The following is a 21,190-nucleotide window of genomic DNA, read 5'->3' on the forward strand; positions in this document are numbered from 1 at the left end:
TAATGAACCCTGGCGGACCCTGAGGTCCTCTGGTAGCGGTCTATTAGTTGTTCCAAGGGTGAGGACCAAGACATAGGCGAGGCCTCTTTCCATTGTTATGGTCCTTGACTGTGGAACAGTCTGCCAGAGAGCTTCAGGGCTGCAGAGACCATTGATGTTTTTAAAAAGAGGCTCAAGACCCACCTTTTTAGCTTAGCTTTTAACTAAATTTTATTTGATCTTAATTTATTTTGCATAATTTTTTTCACATTAATTTCTTTTTATTTTACTCAACTGTATTGCTTCTTGTTTATTTATTAATTTATTATTATTTTTAATTTTTATTTTTTATTTAAGATGCTGGTGATGAGCTGCTGCTTCAAAACTAGAATCAAAATCAGAGCGAAAATGGTTCTTATTATGTGGTTTTCAATGTTGTAGCCAAAATGAAAAGAAGCAGGAACTGGAGTTTGTTTACTTCCAGTAGACGTGAATATGTCACGTATCAGAACCCTTCCCAACCCCCACATCTAACGAGAAATTGTAAAGGCAATTAATCGTCTTTCCTCAATTCTGAATTACTATTTCCATGTAAACGCGAAGGAGAATATTATAATTCCAAATAATTTAATTCTAAATAATTAATTCTAATTAAAAAAACGCCATGTAACCGTGGCCACTGACATTTATTATTTACACTCCTGGAGCTGTTGTTGCCCTGTAGCATCCTGAGGCTGAGAAACTACACTTCACACCTTCGTCTTCCAGCCTGCAGCATCACATGGCAGCAGCATTTTGCTTTACAGCACCGTGTCTCACACCAGCAGCTGGATATCAACACACTGGTCGTTTTGAATGCACACCATGTCTGCTTGTCAGATGAGGCAAAGAAAAGAAAGTCACAGAGCAGGAGATAAAACAAGAGTCAAGGTAAGACTGGCTTTCACTGGATGGAGAGAGCTCAGAAAAGAGACGGGATGCAAGACGGATGCTCAATAAGCCATCACAAAAAATCTGCTAAGTCAGCGGTGTTGATTTAAATCCTACATGAAAGCGTTTATTTTCACTATTGAATTTGGTTTATTTCTCATTTTTTTCATTTTATTTAATTTCATTACTTTGGTATGTACCTGTTTTGTTCTTATTATCTCTTACCTGCAGTGTATTTTAATATCCATTTAATTATGTCTTGTTGGTAGGAAAACATCAGTCTACATTGATACAATGATCCAATAGCACTGATCAATCCATCAAGGAAGTAATCATTTTCATGATTTGATATGGATGGAGGTGATTGTGTAAATAATGATTGCTTTATCACCGCATATTGATCGCTGGATCCAAATCAAATGAAGTAATTTCGTAGCATCATTTGCTATGTCAACACACACCCTGACCAGCTACTATCATGTGTTTTGTTTAAGCACCTGTTGAAAAAAGGGCTTTATTAAAAAATTTTGATTGATTTAATTAACTAATAGCTATCAACTTGTATAAAAACTGTAAACAAGATCATTAAAATGTGTAATTCTATCAGTTACACCCTGACCGTAACCCTGGACATCTTGCCCTTCTGCAATAGAGATCTCTACACAAACACACACACATACAGAAACACACACACAGCTCACCTCCAGACATCACTGCCCTTGGAGAAGGTTGAGGACTTGATGACCTCGGGGGCCATCCAGGCATAGGTGCCAGCCGTGCTCATCTTCGTGGTCTTGTGCCACTCTCTGGCCAGGCCAAAGTCTGTGATCTTCAGCGTCAGACCCTCCATACATTCATTCTCTATGGGCTGAGCCAGGAGGACTGCAGGAGCGCAGAGGAGAAAAAGGAAAAAACACCCATCAGACACATATGCCATGTCCATATAATCAGTAAATGAAGTCACTGAAGAGGTAAACTTAGCCACATTTTTAGCTTGTAACAGAGGACTGGCATTAGTCTTTACCATACATATTCATACATTCTCAGTTTCTTTCACACTTCCTCTTCCTCTTGCTTTTACACCAACCACGACAATCCATGTTTCTGCAATTCTTATGCTACAGTTCCCTTCTTCTGGTTAATCAACATGTAAATCTTTGCCCGCTACAATTATCACACAAAAACAACAGCTAACAGTTTACCAGTTTAACAGTTAGAGCTAACTGGGAGCAGGACCAAACTGTGACAGCAGAGCTGTGTCGTCACTGAGCACGACCAATGTGTCGCTCACAAAGAGGAAGCAGTTTTTAACCAGTTGATAGCTCCTGTTTGTACAGTACATTATACTGCTGAAGTTGTCATTTGTTTTTTGTTTGAAGTCATGAAAACCAAAAGCTTTCCAGCTCATGAACCCCTACAACTCCTTCAGAACTGCCTTAATTCATAGAGGCATAGATTCAGCAAGGTGTTGGAGACATTGCTCAGAGATTTTGGAGATGATTTTAGCTTTGTGACATGGTGCATTATCTTGCTGGAAGTAGCATCAGAAGATGCTACACTGTGGTCATAAAGGGATGGACATGGTCAGTAACAATACTCAGGTAGGCTGTGGTGGATAAACCATGCTCAGCAGCCTGAGCTCTCGATACAAGGCAGGAAGGATCCATGCTTCCATGTTGTTTCCACCAAATTCTGACCATAACATCTGAATGTGGAGACTCATCAGACCAGACAATTCTTTCCCATCTTCTATTGTCCAGGTTTGGTGAGTCTGTGTGAATTGTAGCCTCAGTTTGCTGTTCTTAGCTGCCAGGAGGCACCCGGTGTGGTCTTCTGCTGCTGTAGCCCATCTGATTCAAGGTTGGACATGTTGTGTGAGATGCTGTTCTGCAGACCTTGGTTGGAACCAGTGCTTGTCTGACTTTCTGTTACCTTTCTATCATCTCCAACCAGTCTGCCCATTCTCCTCTGACCTTTGACATCAACAAGAAATTTTGGTCCAGACAACTGCTGCTCACTGGACTGGACAATTCTCTGTAAACTGATGGTTTTATGTAAAAATCCCAGTAGATCAGCAGTTTCTGAAATAGCACTAACAACCACATGAGTATTAGTTGAACGTTTTTTAAATCCTCTTTTTTCCCCTTTTCCAAGCACAATTTGAACTTGTAGTGAACCTGTGTGTAGACAATAAAGTGGCAAGTTAGTTTATTCACCAAATACTGGACACAGAAAACATCCCACATGCTTACATGTTGCAGTATTTACTTTAATATAGATTGATTTAAAAAAACAAACTGTGGAGTAAATTTTATTTTTCCAGCTGATTTTTTTCCGAAATGCCTTAGCCTGCTCCTCATACATATAGTCATGTGCTAACGCTTTCTGAATCACTACACGGTCAGAAACCTGTCGAATTTGTTGTTCTAATGACAATTCAGCAGATCTTACAGCATCTGTCTCATTCCTGCAAACCAGGCTGTGGCTGCAGAGCTGCATGCATGCTCACAGAAAGCAGAGCACTGTAATGAGATGGATCAACACCTGACTAGTTTTTAGCTTAAATAGCTTTGGAGCAGATTTGGGGTATTCAAATTTTGTGTCTCATGCCTGTGCAGCAGAAACGTGAAGTGATTTCAGATGATGCTCCTGCAAACATTTATTCATTTTCTGGTAACTCCTCTTTCATTTATTGACATTTTTCTTACAATACTGTTTACAAGACCTCTTCTCTATTAGAAGTCTATTAGCGCAAACCTCAAACCCTACACATAATATGAGACAATTTAGAATTAGCTGGCAACAGAGAAACTGAATAAAAAATGAGAATGTGATTACAGTTAGGAAATCGGGCGACGTTGTGAAATATTGTGGAACTGCGAAAGGCTCACCGAGCGGGTTTCTGAGAGGACGCTGGTTGCTGCAGAGTGACTTTGTGTCACATGTCTCACAATGAGCGGCAGCCATGTCTCTCTTCCGCTCTGCTGGCAGACCGGGCACCAGTCAGGGCAAAGGCTGCCCGTCAAAACTCAGGGAGGAGAAGCGGCAACGTCTGAGTTCTTACAGGGAAGTAAGACGCCTGGTATTTGCAGTTACTTTCCCACTTACTGAGCCTTTAGTCTTTTCTCTCCTTTCACTGAAAAGAAATCAATTTTCTCCACTGTCTATTTTCTTTGAGCGCATTAATCTTTTCCTTTTGCATATAAGCAATTCTTTCCCCCTCTCTCTCTTAGTCTTTGTCTCTCTTGTTCAGACATCCTGCGCTGCGCCTCGTAGCCCAGGGGCAGTGAGTTTGACGTCACAAAGGAATGCATCACAAGAGGTTGTGTTGTCTGCCGAGTTGGTGAGAACACCAAGGGGGGATAGGAGACTTGTTTCTTTCCTAATGTGTTTGGAGGAGAAAATAATTAGCCCGTTTCTGCTTATACTGCAAGTACAAGGTGCAAAGACGGAAAACTAATGGAGGACTGAACATTTATTTTAAGTGGTGAAAAACTCACATCACAAACTTTTGTATTGACTTTTGCCTCAAAAAATGGACATAAACAATAAAATGGCAAACTTTGCCAGTGGCCCCTCTACAGTAAGGGGGATTTAAAAAAGAAGTGCCTGCTCATGTAACCTTTCTGCAGAAAATCAATTTGTGTCCGATCTACGCCTGAGTCATTGTTTCTGTCAATTCCACAGGCGAGTGGGAGGTGGGAGTGATGGTATTTACTGCAACAGGCCCTGATCTCTCGCTCTGCTTCTTTTGTCCTCCGGCCGACCAGAGACTGGTAAAAACAAGCCGCGGTCAGTCACCCCTGCTTCCACCAGGGCGCTCGTTCGCTGCACCGTGACCCTACTTCCAGGAAGTGACGTCGGTATTGACCGATTAGCGTTGCCTGCTTTTGTTGCTCAACTAGAGTAGAGCTATTTCAGGAAATAGGGGTTAAGAAGGGTCACATGGGTCCAGACACCAACAAAGACAAAGAAGTGTGGGTGCTCAAAATCTGTTATGTGGATTTCCTGTGAATGTGGGGACATTAAAATGATGTTTTAAGGGCATTCAGTTGTGATGGTTTAGGTTAGGTAAGGGTTTAGGGAATGTTTTCACCACAGTCGATACAAACCAGACATGTGAGTGTGTGTGTGTGTGTGTGTGTGTGTGTGTGGATGTTGATACTTATCATATGATTGAGTGAGACTGGGCACAGCTAAAAGTGGCAGCCTAAGCATGGAAAGCTGACTTTTAGATAATGAATCACACACACACACACACACACACGCACACACACACACACGCACACACACACACACAAAGCACTTATTCACTCTGAGTAAACAAAATAAAGACACTAAACAAGGACGAACTCACATTCTGTGTTTAGTCGCACATGAGTGGTCGAGAATGAAAAATCTCTGCAAACGCTCGTGGAGAGAAGGATGCCGTTGAAGGACACACATGATCACGCACTTGACTACATGTTGGAGGTAGAAATCTGTACCGGAGACTTTAAACGTGGCACGGTTGTTGGTTTGAGTATTTCATAAATTGCTGGTCTGCTGTGATTCAACCATCTCTAGGGTTTAGAAAGAATGGTCTGAAAAGAGAAAATATCCAGTGAGCAGCAGTTGTCTGGACCAGAATGTCTTGTTGTTAGAGGAGAATGGGCAGACTGGTTGGAGATGATAGAAAGGCAACAGGAAGTCCAAAAACCACTGGTTCCAACCAAGGTCTGCAGAATAGAATCTCACACAACACGTCCAGCCTTGAGGCAGATGGGCTACAGCAGCAGAAGACCACACCGGGTGCCTCCTGTCAGCTAAGAACAGGAAACTGAGGCTACAATTCACACACACGCTCACCAAACCCGGACAAAAGAAAATGGAGAAACGTTGCTGGTCTGATGAGTCTCCATTTCAGCTCCACATTCAGATAGTAGGCTCAGAATTTGGTGGAAAACTCGTGAAAACAGAGATCTATCCTGCCTTGTATCAATGCTGCAGGCTGCTGGTGGTGTAATGGTGTGGAATATATTTTCTTCACCCACTTTGGGCCCTCTGAGGAATGTTTCTAACATATTGTTGAATCAATGACACCAAGAATTAAGGCAGTTCTGAAGGAAAAAGGAGGTGCAACCCAGTACTAGCAAAGTAGACCTAATAAAGTGGCCTATAAATGTATCCATGGAGCCAGTTTATCCTACTAAAACAGCTTGTATTTTAACTAAACATGCTATATTCGTCCTCATTATTCTGATCATCTTGTGATTAGAATAACAATGAAATACAGATACTCAGATACTGAGAAAAGTTCTGGTGCTTCATACCTGGATCAGGTTAGTCATGTCTGGACCTGAAACTTTGCATTCACCTGTCAGTGGCGAGGATCTTAGAAGATCTGCTGATAGCAGGTTTAGCTACCATAACTACAAACTATATGAGGCTGAGATATTTCTTGAAGCTCGTTTCACCTACAGTTGACCATAGAGCATCTTGAAGCTTCGTCTATATGCATCTGACAGTGTGTGTGAAAAATATGCCTTATTTACTAATGTGATATTGACATATAGCGGGTAGAGGAGAGAAGTGGTTTGGCATCTGCTTCCACTGGTAACAAATAATGAACTTTGGGCATTTCAATGTCGCATTTTACTGTAGGTATGTGTGATGTTTCTCAAAGTTAAGGGAGGATCCTTACATCTGCGTTTCTAGAATACTATGCCATAAAATCCTGCTAAGGAATTGTTTCGATCTCAAGTATCCTTTGAAGGACAAGGAGCTTTTGGATGCTTCTGAGTATCCTTGGTGCTCTGAAAATACCACAATCCTTTACGCATGTCAGTGGTGGTGCAGATAGAAGAAGGCTGAGGCTGGAGGAATATGCATTGAAACTTTTTTCTACACTTTCAGTAAACTAAGATGGTAAACAAAAACATTATATTACAAGAAAAAAAAGTTCTCTTTTTTATTTTTTTTCATCATAGTGGTGGAAGACATAAGATAACAGTATTTTTAGTGGACTATAAATCATTTTTAAGTTGACTAAAACTAGATTAAAACTCAAATAACTCAGACTGAAAAAAGGCTTAAACTAATCGAAATCAAAGGCATCATGGCAAGGATGTCTATTCCTTTCCTCGAGGGTCACTGAATAAATGGTCTATTTAAGATATGTCCTGCAGCTTTAGATGTTTCTTGCTTCAACACACCTAACTCACATTAACGGGTCATTTACAGGCTTGTGCAGAACTTAACGAGCTTTTGTCAAGACTCATTTAGGTTGAATCAGGTGTGATGGAGCATGGAAACATCTAAACCTGCAGGACATATCTTAAACAGACCATTTATTCAGTGATTGATATTGGCAGCTCCTACTCCCAGCAATCACTGATTGGTCCCAGAAACCCTGATGCGAACGCCCTTCGGCTTAGAATTGGTGATTAGAGAAATTAAGTCATTTAAACAAATCCAAGAGAGTAAATGTGGTCATTTATGAGATTTTTATTAATCTAAAATGCCATGTGTAACATCCCTTTCCTCCAGTGTAGAACTGAGGGGAGAATATTCACAGATTTGATGACTGTCACGTGGATCTGAATTTTTAAAAGTTTAGTTCCAAAATTCACAACTTGGTTCACAACAGATAAACTGTTGCTGATGGAGAAATAGACTGTTATTCAATCCGTCCTGCAATGTCATGAGGTTTGAGGGCAGAGGCATGCTGCAGGGCTCGAGTGAAATGTGAGACAGTGTGAATTTTTCATCTACTTGCGCAATGGCAACCAACACATTTGCTTGTCTTTTTCTTGTAGTCATAACTGAATTTATTTAGTCGCTAACATACGTCTGCTTCCCTCTTCAGTCCAGTAATTCACAGTAATGCACAAATCTGCTGCTGGTTAGCTGAATCAAACTAACTTCAATGCGAGAAAAGGAGACAAACACCAACGAAGAAGACGACAGCCAATGTGCATGTGAGTGGGACGAACGACCACTGTGATTGGCTTATGTGAGGAGAGAGACGGGTGTTGGGGGAATTAGCGACTTTGTCGCTATATTTAGCGAGTTTTCAGACCCCTCTAGCAACTTTTTTTTTTTTTTAAGTGACTAACGACAAATCTAGCAACTTTTTCTGGTATTATTGGAGACTTTTGGAGACACGTGAATGAACATAGTTTAAATAAAGAAAATATTGACAGAATTATTTAATTTTATTTATTTATTTTTGCTGTTCTAGTCATTTTTAGGTTGTCTTTTTATTAATTTTTTCTTTCCCACGACATCTCTCTTTGTGGCAGCATCCATTAAATCTATATGAACTACATGGACCAGTCATACCATGTCCTATGAGGGATGATGGGGACAAAGTTGCCGTTCTGCTTCGACTGCAAAGTGAAAATCAAATCATCAAATCTGATCTGATCTGACAAGTTCTATGTCTGCTTGTTTTGTATTAGTGCAGCCAGTAAGATGTTTTTTTTATGTTATGTCAACTGCTGCACAATAAAATGTGAATGTAAACATTGTAATTTCTGAATTTATTGTTCAAGTATTTATTACTAATACAGTGAAAATGAGAGACGATTTCAGTGTGCACCCCTAAATTTTCTGCTTGCGCTCCTAAAAATTTAAGTTAGGGGCCACTGTGCTCCTCGTATAAAATGTTAGTCTGGAGCCCTGTGCTGGGAATAAAGTCAAGCTAAATGTGCGCAAATCCACCTGAGATTTATTACAATAGCCAGCAGGCACATGTATAACAGGTTCTGACAGTTTAATAACACACACATAAATAATAAATACACACCACCCATGCACAGAAATGTACCCACACTAGTGGGGCTGGATGTAGCCTACCTGTATGCTCACTCATGCTTGCACATGAGTCCGCAACACCCGCATGCAACCAAACACAGAAACAAACACACAAAAGCATTTCAGCAGTCTCAGCACACACACACACACCACATTCTTCTTCCACTTCCTGGGCTAAGACAGAGTGCATCCACAGTTCAGCCCTTGTTCAGTCTTCCCTCTCTTATCAACGCCATCACACGGACAGCGAACGCCACATTACTCAGCTGCTTACTGGACAGGATGTGGCAACGTGCAATGGTCAAATTAATTACCGACACACAGCAAATGAAGTCTGTTGCTGACATCTTTAAAACTGCATTGAAAAGCTATGAAAAGCTGGCAGTAATAACTCTGAGCTACGTGGAGGAACTATGCCGAAGGTGCTCGTCCTTAAGTGATTTCTACAATGTATAGACGGCTTTCACCTTCAATTATAACCAGACGGACAGATGGATAGACAGATAGACAGATAGATAGATAGATAGATAGATAGATAAGATAGATAAGATAGATAAGATAGATAAGATAGATAAGATAGATAGATAAGATAGATAAGATAGATAGATAAGATAGATAAGATAGATAAGATAGATCGATAGATCAGAAATCTACTACTTCTTCATGTATTAACAGATAGCATCGTGACTAGATAAGTCTTGCCAGACACAGCGTCTTCCTGACTGAGAGGCGAAACCAACATTGAAGCCACAAAACACTGACATCTCCATGGCAACTAGCCTCTGTTTTGACATTGTTTGCTGCTCTGAAACAAGAGTGTATCAGCTGCAGACACGACTGCGACCAGCGGCGGCCTAGATATGAGTTTGGTGCTGGGGCTGACTCAACCAAGCAGCGGTTAACTCGGCTGAGAATCCCTGACTCAGGGATTTTTTTTTTTTGCATGGGGCCTTCCGCCGCGGGTTTTAATGTAAGCTTGCCAGACTGATAAAGCATAAGCACAAATCCTGGGCAAATATGAACTGTTTACATTCCACAGATTCTTCACATCATTTACCAGCAGCCTTGGGTCTATTTGAATTTAATACCAGCTGAGCAAACACGAAGCCTAATATGCTAAATCAGTGCAGCCTCCTGGGAAAAAAAAAACAGATACTGGGATTTCAAATAACAGAGGAAAAGTTTAGGAGAACTTGCTTGAACATCATCATCGTCAAAGTAAATATCATGTATTATTATACAACAGAGGTGAGTACAACCCGGTGAAAAATCATTTAAACCTCCAACAAACTAAAAATTATATCATCTTTTTGATGATTTTCTGGTTTCTTCAAGCCATCCTTCAAACAAACTTTCTTTTGTAACTTAATTTACTTAGAGAAGTTGTGTCATTCTTGTGTTTTCTTAAAATCAAGCACACAGATGCTAAATTTCAAGTCAGGCAACATACGGTACTTGGCCAGGCCATAGTTTTTACCTTTTTGTCTCCTGAGAAACTTTAGTAATTTTGGCAGCGTGCACAGGATTGTCAACATGCTGGAATATTTCTCTTATACCAAGTTTGTTGAGACTGGGAGCCGGTATTTTGTTTTATCCACTGGAATTCCTTGTGCTATCTATAAATGCCATCTCCCAAACACTTTATGTACTCATGTAGCCCCATATCATCAAACTCCCACATTTCTTTTATCTCATCTGAACAAAGAATGAGCTCCAAATTTCCATGAGGCTTCATTTCATTATTCTTATACAATGTTCTTTGCAAATAAACAATTTACAATTAAATCTTTTATTGAAATAATCACAGTTAATGTTATGATTAATCTTTGCGTTGTTACGTGCAAAATGTCCTTTTCCTTTAAAAGAAGGCGTACAGCTATATAAAGAAAATGCAGTAAATTTTGGTTTACAAACGCTAAATCAGGGGTCTTCAACCTGCGGCTCCGGAGCCACTAGCGGCTCTCTGGACCTTCCACAATGGCTCTCAATACAAGGCTAAAAATTCTAAAGAACTAATATTTTTAAACACAGATATAATAACAAACGCAGTAACATTTTTTTAGTTTTTCTATGGATTGCATTGGATTTCCACAACATAATGACACTAAAAGTATGCAGGGGTCTGCAACCTTTCCAATCCAAACAGCCAATTTTCCAAAGAACCAAAAAAGAAAAAAAAAAAAAATTTCCAACCTTATGAAAAGGAAAATAGATAATAAAAATGTTACTGGTACATTTAGTGTCATTATGTTGTGGAAATGCAATGAAATTATTCCATAAAAAAACCTGAAGAATTCCTAAATTGCCTTTTTTTTAAAAAAAAAAAAAAAGCAACTAGCAACTTTTTTTGGTATTATTGGGGACTTTTGGAGACTGACGTGAAAGAAGGTAGATTATTATTCTCATGAGGAGCGGGTGTTGCGCAGGCCTGTCCCCCCCATCACCTCCATGTCATGACCATGCTGCTGCTGGATGACCCCACCCTGGCTTATGGTCAGTTAGTAATCTCTATTAATAAAGAGTGACTCCTAATTAAAAGACAAATTACACTTAATAAAACTAAACTTCAAAAACAATGAAAATATTAACAGAATAATTTATTTTTATTATATTATTAAATTATTATCATTATTATGTTTTGCTGTTCTAAATATTTTTAGGTCATCACGTCTTGCGTCTCCCACGGAATTACACGGCAGCCTATATTACAATTAAATGTACCGCGTTCATTATGCAAATTAGATGAAAACGTCATTTAGCAACTTTGAGGACAACCAATAGCTACTTTTCTAACTTGGGAGTTAGCGAGTTTTCAGACCCATTTAGAGATTCTATTTAAAAAAATATCACCAACACTAACAACGACTAACATGAAAGCATGCAACGTTTACTCTTCTCCATGAGCAGCGGTTGGGCCGTTGGACCCTCCCCCATCCAAAAGCACTCCACAGTCTCGCAGCAACATTCCCAGCTCCAGAGCAGGAGATGTTCACCTGTGCTGCTGCTGGCTGATCCCGCCCTGGCTTACTGTTGGATATTAATGTCTATTAATGAAGAGTGTGGATGAAAACACTTAAACATTTAAAGAGTTAAAGTTCTGTAACATGCTGTAGACTCCTACTTAGAGAACAGCAGGAGCTGCTAGTTAAACTACTTAAAGGTCCCATATTACACATTTTTTCAACAGTTTCATGAGTGTCAGAGGTCCAACGACATTGATTTCAAAGAGTATTACCCCAAATTCCGCCTTGGTCTTTAATCTCAGCCATTTCAAATGTGGTTCTAGTGAACTCTACGGCGAACGGGCCGTTTCTGTGTCTGAACCTTTAAATGTTCATGAGTGGTGCCTGTCCACGCCCCTCCCTAGGAGAGGATCTGGCTTTTGCTGGTACCCGCTTGGTGATTTAAGATGGCAGGCTCAGCTAGCTGAGGGGGGCGGGTCAACGACAGTATCCACTACCCAAAGAAGTGGTTTTTCCCTTCGTGATGTCACAAAATGAAAGATCTCAGACTCACTCATTTAATCACATATTTGCTAGAAAGTGGAGCTTTTTGAGGCAAATCTTGTTATACAATTCAAATGGGATTAATCAAGATTAATTACAAAGCCTCTAATTAATTAGATTAATTTTTTAAATCGAGTTCCACCCCTAATATACATATACATTATATATATATATATCTATATATATCTATATATATAGATATATATATATATTTATATATAATTATCAAAATTATATTAAATCTAAGTGCTCTGACCTGACTAACCCACCCTGATAATGTATTTGGAGCTTGGAAAAGCATATATACGCTCAACTATACTTAATGAGTTTAACATCTTTTTCCAAAAACAATATAATAACACAGCTGAATTCCCAAAACATGTGCTCTCGTTCACACAGTAAGTTATGTCACAACATACGTGACTACTCCCAAAGATATCCAATTATGGACCCAAAAGTACAGACGGGGGTTTTTCAAGCATCACATTTCAGAAGTGCTTGTAGACACGTCACATCCAGTTATCCCAATTACTGGATTAGTCCCAGTTGTCAGATTTCAATGGTCATGTAAACAGGCTCAATTACGGTTCTTGGAAATCAGAAACTTATCTAAATCTGTTAAGAGGACTTAAAGTGGTACTTTTCTACTGCAAAGTCAATCTGGTGGCTTGTGGAAACAGAAAGGCTAGAAACACTAATTAAAACAGCACCTGGAAAACCATCAAATGGAGGAAAAGCTCACAAAGGTTCAACGCCCTGCTGAAGGAGCATACACAGTAAGCAGCGATCGAGGCTGTTACCATCCAAACGTCAGCACTCTGCCTCTTCACTCTGCACCTCACTTAATTATCTTCTTCTCTGTAATGCTGCTACATCTCTGTCTCTCACCGCATTTTTCTCTAAATGCTATCATTCCTCACCCTGTCCAGTTTCTGTTGAGATTGAACTGATGAACTCTGAGGATGATACTGGCTGGAAAGAACTATTTTTATCTAAATAGTAATAGTAAATAAAAAATACATTTTGTCCATGACACTCATAATCAGTTCTAAGCCAAAATTATCCACTTTCTTTTTTTTTAAATGTCCAAAAATGGGTCAAGTCTGATCTTTCTCCGCCTTCCTCCCTCTCCCCCCTCTCTGTGTTGCACCCGTAGGCGATGGGAGAATTCAGGCGGGGTGGGGGCTTTCCCCAGGAAGAACGGGAGCTTTGTCCCCTGAGGGACGAAGGCCATAGGCTGACAGGCAATCTCGCAACCTCTGACCAGGCAGCGAGCGAGCAAGAGGGAGGGATGGAGAGCGACACGGCATAATCATAGTGCAGAGGTTTCGTCTTGGATGTGTGGGGTTTCGCCTTAGTTCAAGGCCACGCAGAAAATCATTCATTCACTGCAGGCATGAAGCAGCATCAGTTATCTATGACCAAATATCACTTACAATGTTAAGGAATGTTTTAGCATGATCAATTCTGGTAATTATTTTTATTATCCATAAACCAACTCTTGGATCCAGTCTACATCTCTATGTATGTTTCTGTCTGAGCCACTGTATCCCACAAAGCAGGAAGAGCATTTTCTGGCCTCGGTTTCCTCAGTTTGTAATGTAGTTCAGAAACAGTAGCTCACAGGGAACACTGAGGTCAAGTCGATGTCTGGAAGACTGAAAAAAGTGATTGTAGGATTACTGGAAGGTAAACATAAACCCTGTTTCGATGTAACGGGCCTTCAGGGAGATTTGTCTGACTCTCCAATAGTGCTTCGTGGTGCATCTGTTGAGCCAAACCTGCACAAATATGAGCTGAATGGAGGAGTTGTCAGAGCAAAAACGTGCTCTCTTCTTTCTCAGCACAAATTAAAGAAATCCAGCATCACTCTGGAAGCAAATCCTGTGGACCACTGAAGTATAAACTAGAGATGCATCAACTGATCAGAAGATTTTTTTATGCATTCTGGTATTGCTACTAGCTGTAATACTTATCAAACAGCGGTTTCAAAGTACACACTTTACCCTAAAATTTGTGTATGGTCTGTTTTCTTCTTTATTTTATTAGAAATCCTTTAATCCTCAACATTATATCTGTATTTGTATCGGAGCATTCTGCCTATCATCTGCATTCGTGTTGTATTGTTGTCTTGTGTATTTCAGCACGATGTAAGGGCGCATGCAGAACAGTACCTTCAGAAATCATGGGGGCAGTGCTGAGCCGTGTAGCTCCAGCGAGAGGAACGAAGAAGAAAACAGAAATAGTTGAACCCCCAATCCCAAATGGAACACTTGAGCACTCCTGCACTCACGGGCGCGCTCCCGCGAGGGGCTCGAGGGTTCAGTGGTATTCCAATTGGAATTGTGTGAGTGATCAAGGGATGATGGCGGACATTTTTGAGCCCTTTCTGCCCCCTTTCCATAAGTCAGCATCGATGCCAACTTTCGCTAAGGAATTACCCATAAATCACTGCGATGTCACGTGAAACACGGAGTTTACCGAGAGAAGCCGACGTGTGAAACATGTTCTTCAGTATTGTGGCGCTGGGTCGTTATATTTTTCGCCGTTTAATTTCCCCACGGCGGCGTTTACAGGAGCTTCCTGACCTCTACTTTAAATACTATATATATATAGTGTGTGTGTATATATATATATATATATATATATATATATATATATATATGTGTATATATATATATATATATGTGTGTACGGCGTCCCTCTCCTTGCAGTGCAGGTCTCAAAGTGCTGTCCCAATCCTATTTAAAGCATTTCGAGCCCTTGTGGCCTGTCACCCTCGACTCCTCACGCAGGTGATGTCATTTAGTCATCAGGGGCTCAGGGCGAGTGCTCAAGTTTTCGGTTTGGGATTGGGGGGAACTTTCAAGTTTGCGTTTGCCATTATCTGAAAACTGACCTCAGAACTCACTGCCCCCTAGTGGATGTACTGGTTAACAACCATACCAATGTAAAGGGCACATGAGGCGTACAGATGAACCCTCAAGGGTCTATACAACACCGCTGTGATCAGATCACATTTGTTTTTCAAAGTGGTGTAACTAAAAAGCAGAGGTCACCTGGAGTGGCGTCATCAAGATCCCTCGAAATTGCAGATTTGAAACTCTCTTTGTTTTTGTTAGATGTTTTCAGACCACATAAAACCGGAGATATGATAGTTGTACTTTCAGAGAACAAAACTATTTATTAGCCTTAACAGCTGCATTTCGTTCAGTGTATAGTCATCATTTCTTATCACTTCACCACAGAATAACGTAGTCAAAAGTAGTCCAATACAACTCAGATTTTTTCCAATTCAGATGTAATCATTTTTGTCCATTTTCAGACCCAATATGTCAATAGATTTGAATAAAGAATCAATGATCAAATCATGTAGATCGAGGGTCACCAACTCTAGTCCTTAAGGGCTACTATCCTGTAGGTTTGAGAAATTTCCCTGCTGTAATGCACTTGATTTAAATGAAATGCTTGTAAAGTTCTGCTACTGTTCTGTAAATGACCCATTGATCTCAGTAAGGTGTGTTTCAACAGGGAAACATCTAAAACCTGCATGACACAACTCTGGTACCCGAGTTGTGTCCCCAGATATAGATGAAGTTATACGGAAAAATGATATCAAACAAGGGCATGGTAAACATTTATATGGTATATAAATACAAAATGAAAAGTATTGGATGGCAAAAATAGGTCCCAAAGGGTTAAAAAAAAAAGTGTGTTAGGTTTAATGTCACACTGTCGTACCATCAGATATTGATCAGATTTAATTTAATGCTAAATCAAGCAGACCAGAAACCAAACCCCATCTCTGATTGTCAAACACAGCAAATTACAATTCATGATTAAAGTGAGACAGCTTGTGTTTAAAGAAGCCAAATTAAGGTGACTCTTTCATGCTCGGTCCATCAGATAAGGGCAGATTCCCAGCAGTGCTCATGTAGCACAGCGATGAACACACTGATTAGATATTATTGACTTTTTTTTCTTTTTAAAGAAACTGCTTCTTTCAAGTATTTTCACATAATCACACATAATCCACAAGCTAATCATCATGGTAGCAACTGTCCAAATCACACACACAAGGGAGTATTCTGTTTCTAGGAATCCATGTTCACAGTATCAGAGGGGGGTTATAAATGATTCCCTGTGCAAAGCATCCCATGCCAGGTGAAAGACTCCAGAAGGCAGTAACTTATTAACAAGCCTCCAAAGTTCCTGTGTTGAAATTTAACCTTCATTAGAGCCACTTCCTTAGAAACTTGTACAAGGGGTCACTGCTGTGCTGACCCCAGAAGCTCTGGGATCAAGGAAGCAGCAGCAGCCAGAGGCATCGTTCTGTGGTTGTAGCTGATGGATCAAACACAGGCTGTACACTGTAGCATGCAGTGGTTTTCTAACTGTAAATACTGTGGAGGATCCAAATTGTCAACACAGAAATATAAAAAGGCTTGATTTACAAATTAACTTCCCAATAAATTGTACAAGAATATATAAAGAAAAAAATTCTTTATAAAGTAACTTATAAAATGTATGTTTCTGTAGCAATTTTAAATTGTTTTACCTGGATGAATTACCTTATTTACATTTAATTTTTACTTATTTATATATCCTTTATTCTTTTTAGCTAGTTTGTTTTTATAGTTTTCCTTTTACCTTTTCTTTGTGTTTGAGCTATGTCTGTATTTTATTCCCTTTTTAAATTTTATTGACACTTCTGAAACATTTATTTGTATAATTTATTGACATTTTCTTTTTCTGTGTATTTTCCCAAAATGATTTATTTCTGTTTTATTTTCATCTTACATTCTTTTTATTTATTCATTTACTGACACTTTTTAAAAATATTTTTTGTGTACTTTACCAATACTTTACAGTTTATCAATACTTTACATTTTGTTGTAATTTACCAATATTTCCATTTTGCGTATGTTCACAAAGTTATTTATTTTTCCATTTTATTTTTAATATTATACTTTGTATAATTTTTTGCCACATAACTAACTTTAGTGAATCATTTTGTGTCTGTATTTATTTTTAATTTTGCCAGTTTTAGTCCTCCATACTGTACCACATGACCACTCAGTTACGCTTGCTACAGATAAATTTAAGGCCTTTGGCAAGTCAAGAACTGCATCTCAAGAACTAATAATCTACCAAAAAGGTTGGTATATACATGTAAATGTTCCGTAAAAAAGAAATATGATTAATTCAGCCATCTATTTAAAAGTATTTTTAAAAATAGCTTTAAAAAGAAAAAGAAAAAAAAGAGAGAGCCTCTTCATCCGTTATTCCAAATGAGACGTGTTCACGTATTAAAAGTAGACCTTTAATTACAACCCCAGCTTCTGGTGCATGTTGTTTCTCTGTAAGATAAGTGGAGTCATCTTGGCAATGTGGTGCAGCCTCAGCTTAAAAAACACACAACTAATGTCAGCAGCATATGGTGGTGACTGTCTACGGCCATACTGTGTGCTCCACAAGCAAAAACACATCCTCCGACCTGATCCTCTTCCGTACAACGTACAGGACCTCCAGCAGTCTGATGGGCTGTGAATGTGTGGAAGTTGCTGATGTCTGGCGGATGAGCCGCTCTGCTGCTCTGACGAGCCTCCCTGTGCCTTCTGATGGAGAACACAACTATGCTGCACGTTTAAGTCGTTTTCAGAGACAAAAGCTGCAATTTCAACATGTTCAAGTATCCAGAATTATAGCCACGTTAAAAACTTTTGTAAGAAACCAAACCATTTGTAAATCTGTCAAGATTTCAGTGAAATAAGAGTCTTTATGTGTGTGCAGATCAATCACTTTCCTTCAGATATCGCAGATGCTGCGAGAAAGCAAACCTGTGGCAAGATGGCCGCCGGGTGAGGACGTTTGAAGCTCCACCATAAAGCATCCATCTTTATCGTAGATATCCATGGTTAAAACACTGTCATTGATATCAGTCTTCACACATTGTGCCAGAAAGGAAATGCAGCTGTTCTGTGTGCAGCGTGTGCACTGATGCATGCATGTGTGACTTCTGCCTGCATGTTTTTACTACTTTGTCTTGCTTTGTGATTCAGCCGTTTTGTCTCCATGGAGTGTATATTTTAATGTTATTATCAACTGTGTCTTTTGTGTCATTTTTTTTAATCAGTTTTAGCTAATTGATTAATATTTTTAGATTTTTAGATCAATGAAATTTGTATTGCTTTTTGTTTGGTGTAGCTGTTTTGCTTTGTGGTTTAGTAACCCTGCAGAGCTTGACCACCGAATAATCCCTTTCACATTCGCTAAGGAAACCACAAATAAACCAGGTACCAGTGCAACTGCTGCTGCATTTATAGGTCACTACACGATGGCTTTTTTATTAAATTCTGACCTAACATGAGCATAAATGTGTTTACTTTTTTCATAAATAGAACTGATGCATCAGTTACAGCATCCAGTTAGCTTATCTGATGGCAAGAAAATGCCAAAATTTATTTACAATTATATAAAACCAAAATAAATACAGTAAAATTATTATTATTATTATTTTAAAAATGTAATTATTTCCCATTTTGTGTTACTATGCTTGGTTCTGTTATATGTTACCATTAGTGATATACAGACATACTTTTAATTACATTTTAATTATGCAACCATGTAATGTAATTATATGTCATCTGTGTTTTATGTTATATGTGTTATATATGTTTATGTTGCCTGTCTAGGGACCAGAGAGGAAAATGAGCCACCGGCTATAACCTTGCATATTATCACGAAAACTGTCCATTAATATGCCTGGTCCCTATTCTTAAATAAATAAGTTTAAATTTAAATAAAAAAAGGTTAGAATAAAACTAAATTCAATTAATTATTCAAATAACAATAAATGAAAAAAAAACATGAAAATACATAAGCAATAGTAAAAAACTAATTTATTAACTTTAATAATAAATAAATAGAGAAAAAGAAATAACATTTAAGGCCAGAAGCGGTTTGTAGGGAATTAGTAACAACAGGCATCAAGTGGTTAAAAGTTCTGTATTTGATGGAGAATGCTTAAGAAAATAATTTGATTCATCACTTTTCATTTTTTTTGTGGATTTTTTTAAATCAAATACAGTACAAATTGTTAGATGGTGAGTTTAGACAAACGTGGAGCCACTTTATCAATCATGCAAAGAAGAATCCATATCTGAACATGATCCAGAACCAGAGCTGGATCTCTGGACTGAAACGTGTTTAAAATGGAAACAAGCAAACTGGGAAACGTTTCTGTGGTCAGACGAAGCAAAATGTGGAATTCCTTGTTTAAATCATGGACTCTTGTGTCCTTCAGGTTAAAAAGGAGAGAGACCAGCCGGCTTGTTATTAGCATTCAGTTCAAAAGCCTGCATCTCTGATAAGATGGTATCCCAGATGCCAGATGGTAAGTAAAACATCAGCGAAGACGCAACCAATGCTGGAAGTTTGCAGGCTTTAGAGCAGCTCACAAACTTTCCAGAGAAAACCCTGGAAATTTTAGCAAGACAATGCTAAACCACATACTTCTATTAAAACAGCATGGCTTTGTAGTAGTCTGACCAAAATTACAGTATTTTTCAAACCAGTTTTAGTCAAAAATATACAGTACACACGTATTGTGACAGACTCATATTTTTATAGTTGTTTAAAATATAGGGCCTGCCACCTTGTTTGTTCACACTGCTGGCAAACGTGACTTAAATCCGACCTTTTGTTGTCCATTTTTAACCCAGTTCTGATCTTTTTTATGACAATATGAACAACACAATCGCTTTCTTTCCTAGTCTGAGCGAGGGCACTTTCACATGTGGTATTAAATCGCATTTCATCCAACCTTTACGTAACTGAAGTGAGGCAGACGTAAGTAACTATGATATCGTGTCCTAATTATACCCAGTCGGAAGGAACTACTTTTTCTTCCACCTGCGATAGTCATATGTGTAATAAGGCACAGCGTAGCGGCAGCGTGGCGATCATTCACTCAGTCCAAACTCTGTAGCATCGCATGTGGAGCTGAACAGCAGCATATTGTAACACCAGAAACCTTAAACATCTTAGAGTAAATCACAGCACAGTATATAATGAAATCACGATGAGGAGGAAGAGGAGAGAAGAGGGACAGGTGCTGCATGGAGTGATATCTGCCCCTGAGATCATCTCACACCTCAACTCATGAGATCCAGATCCAGTCAGGTAAGGATGCTGCAGAGGCTGGCTGTTATTAAACATTCAGTAAAACTGTTTTAAAACATAAAAATATGATGATAAATATTCAGTAGATTAGATATAAAACATTAACTAAATATTTTAATATGTAGGTGATGACAAACATAAGTAATTACTGTGGCATTTATTTATTTATTTATGCATTTTTACTGGTAATTTTAGTTTGAGTCACAGAATATTCTACAAATATGTAACTCCTTTCGTCCTAGTGTAGCCTGCTTTGAAAGTGATTTTCCAAACACTTCTAGAAAGAATCTGTATCGCCGATACTGGCTGGAATTTTACTTGGTATCGGACCGAAAAGAAAATCTGTGGTATCGCATATCACTACACACAGTGTGGCGGGTGTGATGTCACGTCTTCCTTCCCTTTGTTTTTTCCCTCAGCCTCAGAAACAAACCACTTAAAGTCCAATTTTGTCATGCTATCCATGTCCATAGTAAGCCTACACAGAGTTCCATATCATGCATGTGTTCAATTCGATATTCATCCAACTTAAACTCTAGGTTAAAGGACATAGTGTATGCAGTAATTTCTCTAAATCTGCTGGTAAAAACACTGACCGTGCATACTATCATACGGTGTGAGCATCCCTTCCTTCACACATGCTTTACATCATGTGTAACTCAGCTGAGTCCAGCGTGATTCAAGACAGGAAACTAACACCAAACATTTAAACTGAGGAAGGGTGCCTTTAAAAAATATTATGACTTTGAGGGTACAGATGTAACATTACATAGCTGAGCCTGACACTAGCTCTT

General features: G+C 39.0%; 1 protein-coding gene across 1 annotated transcript in view; it reads right to left on the bottom strand.

The window, feature by feature from the left end:
- Positions 1-21,190, bottom strand: part of LOC121639679 (mitogen-activated protein kinase kinase kinase 11) — a 54,786-nt gene that overhangs the window by 27,679 nt on the left and 5,917 nt on the right. The window contains exon 2 of the mRNA XM_041985080.1: positions 1,611-1,791. Within this exon, the coding sequence (XP_041841014.1) occupies positions 1,611-1,791 (181 nt within the window). The remainder of the gene's footprint in view (positions 1-1,610; positions 1,792-21,190) is intronic.

This window comes from Melanotaenia boesemani, chromosome 5 (genome assembly GCF_017639745.1).
Source record: "Melanotaenia boesemani isolate fMelBoe1 chromosome 5, fMelBoe1.pri, whole genome shotgun sequence".
NCBI classification, from domain to species: Eukaryota; Metazoa; Chordata; class Actinopteri; order Atheriniformes; family Melanotaeniidae; genus Melanotaenia; species Melanotaenia boesemani.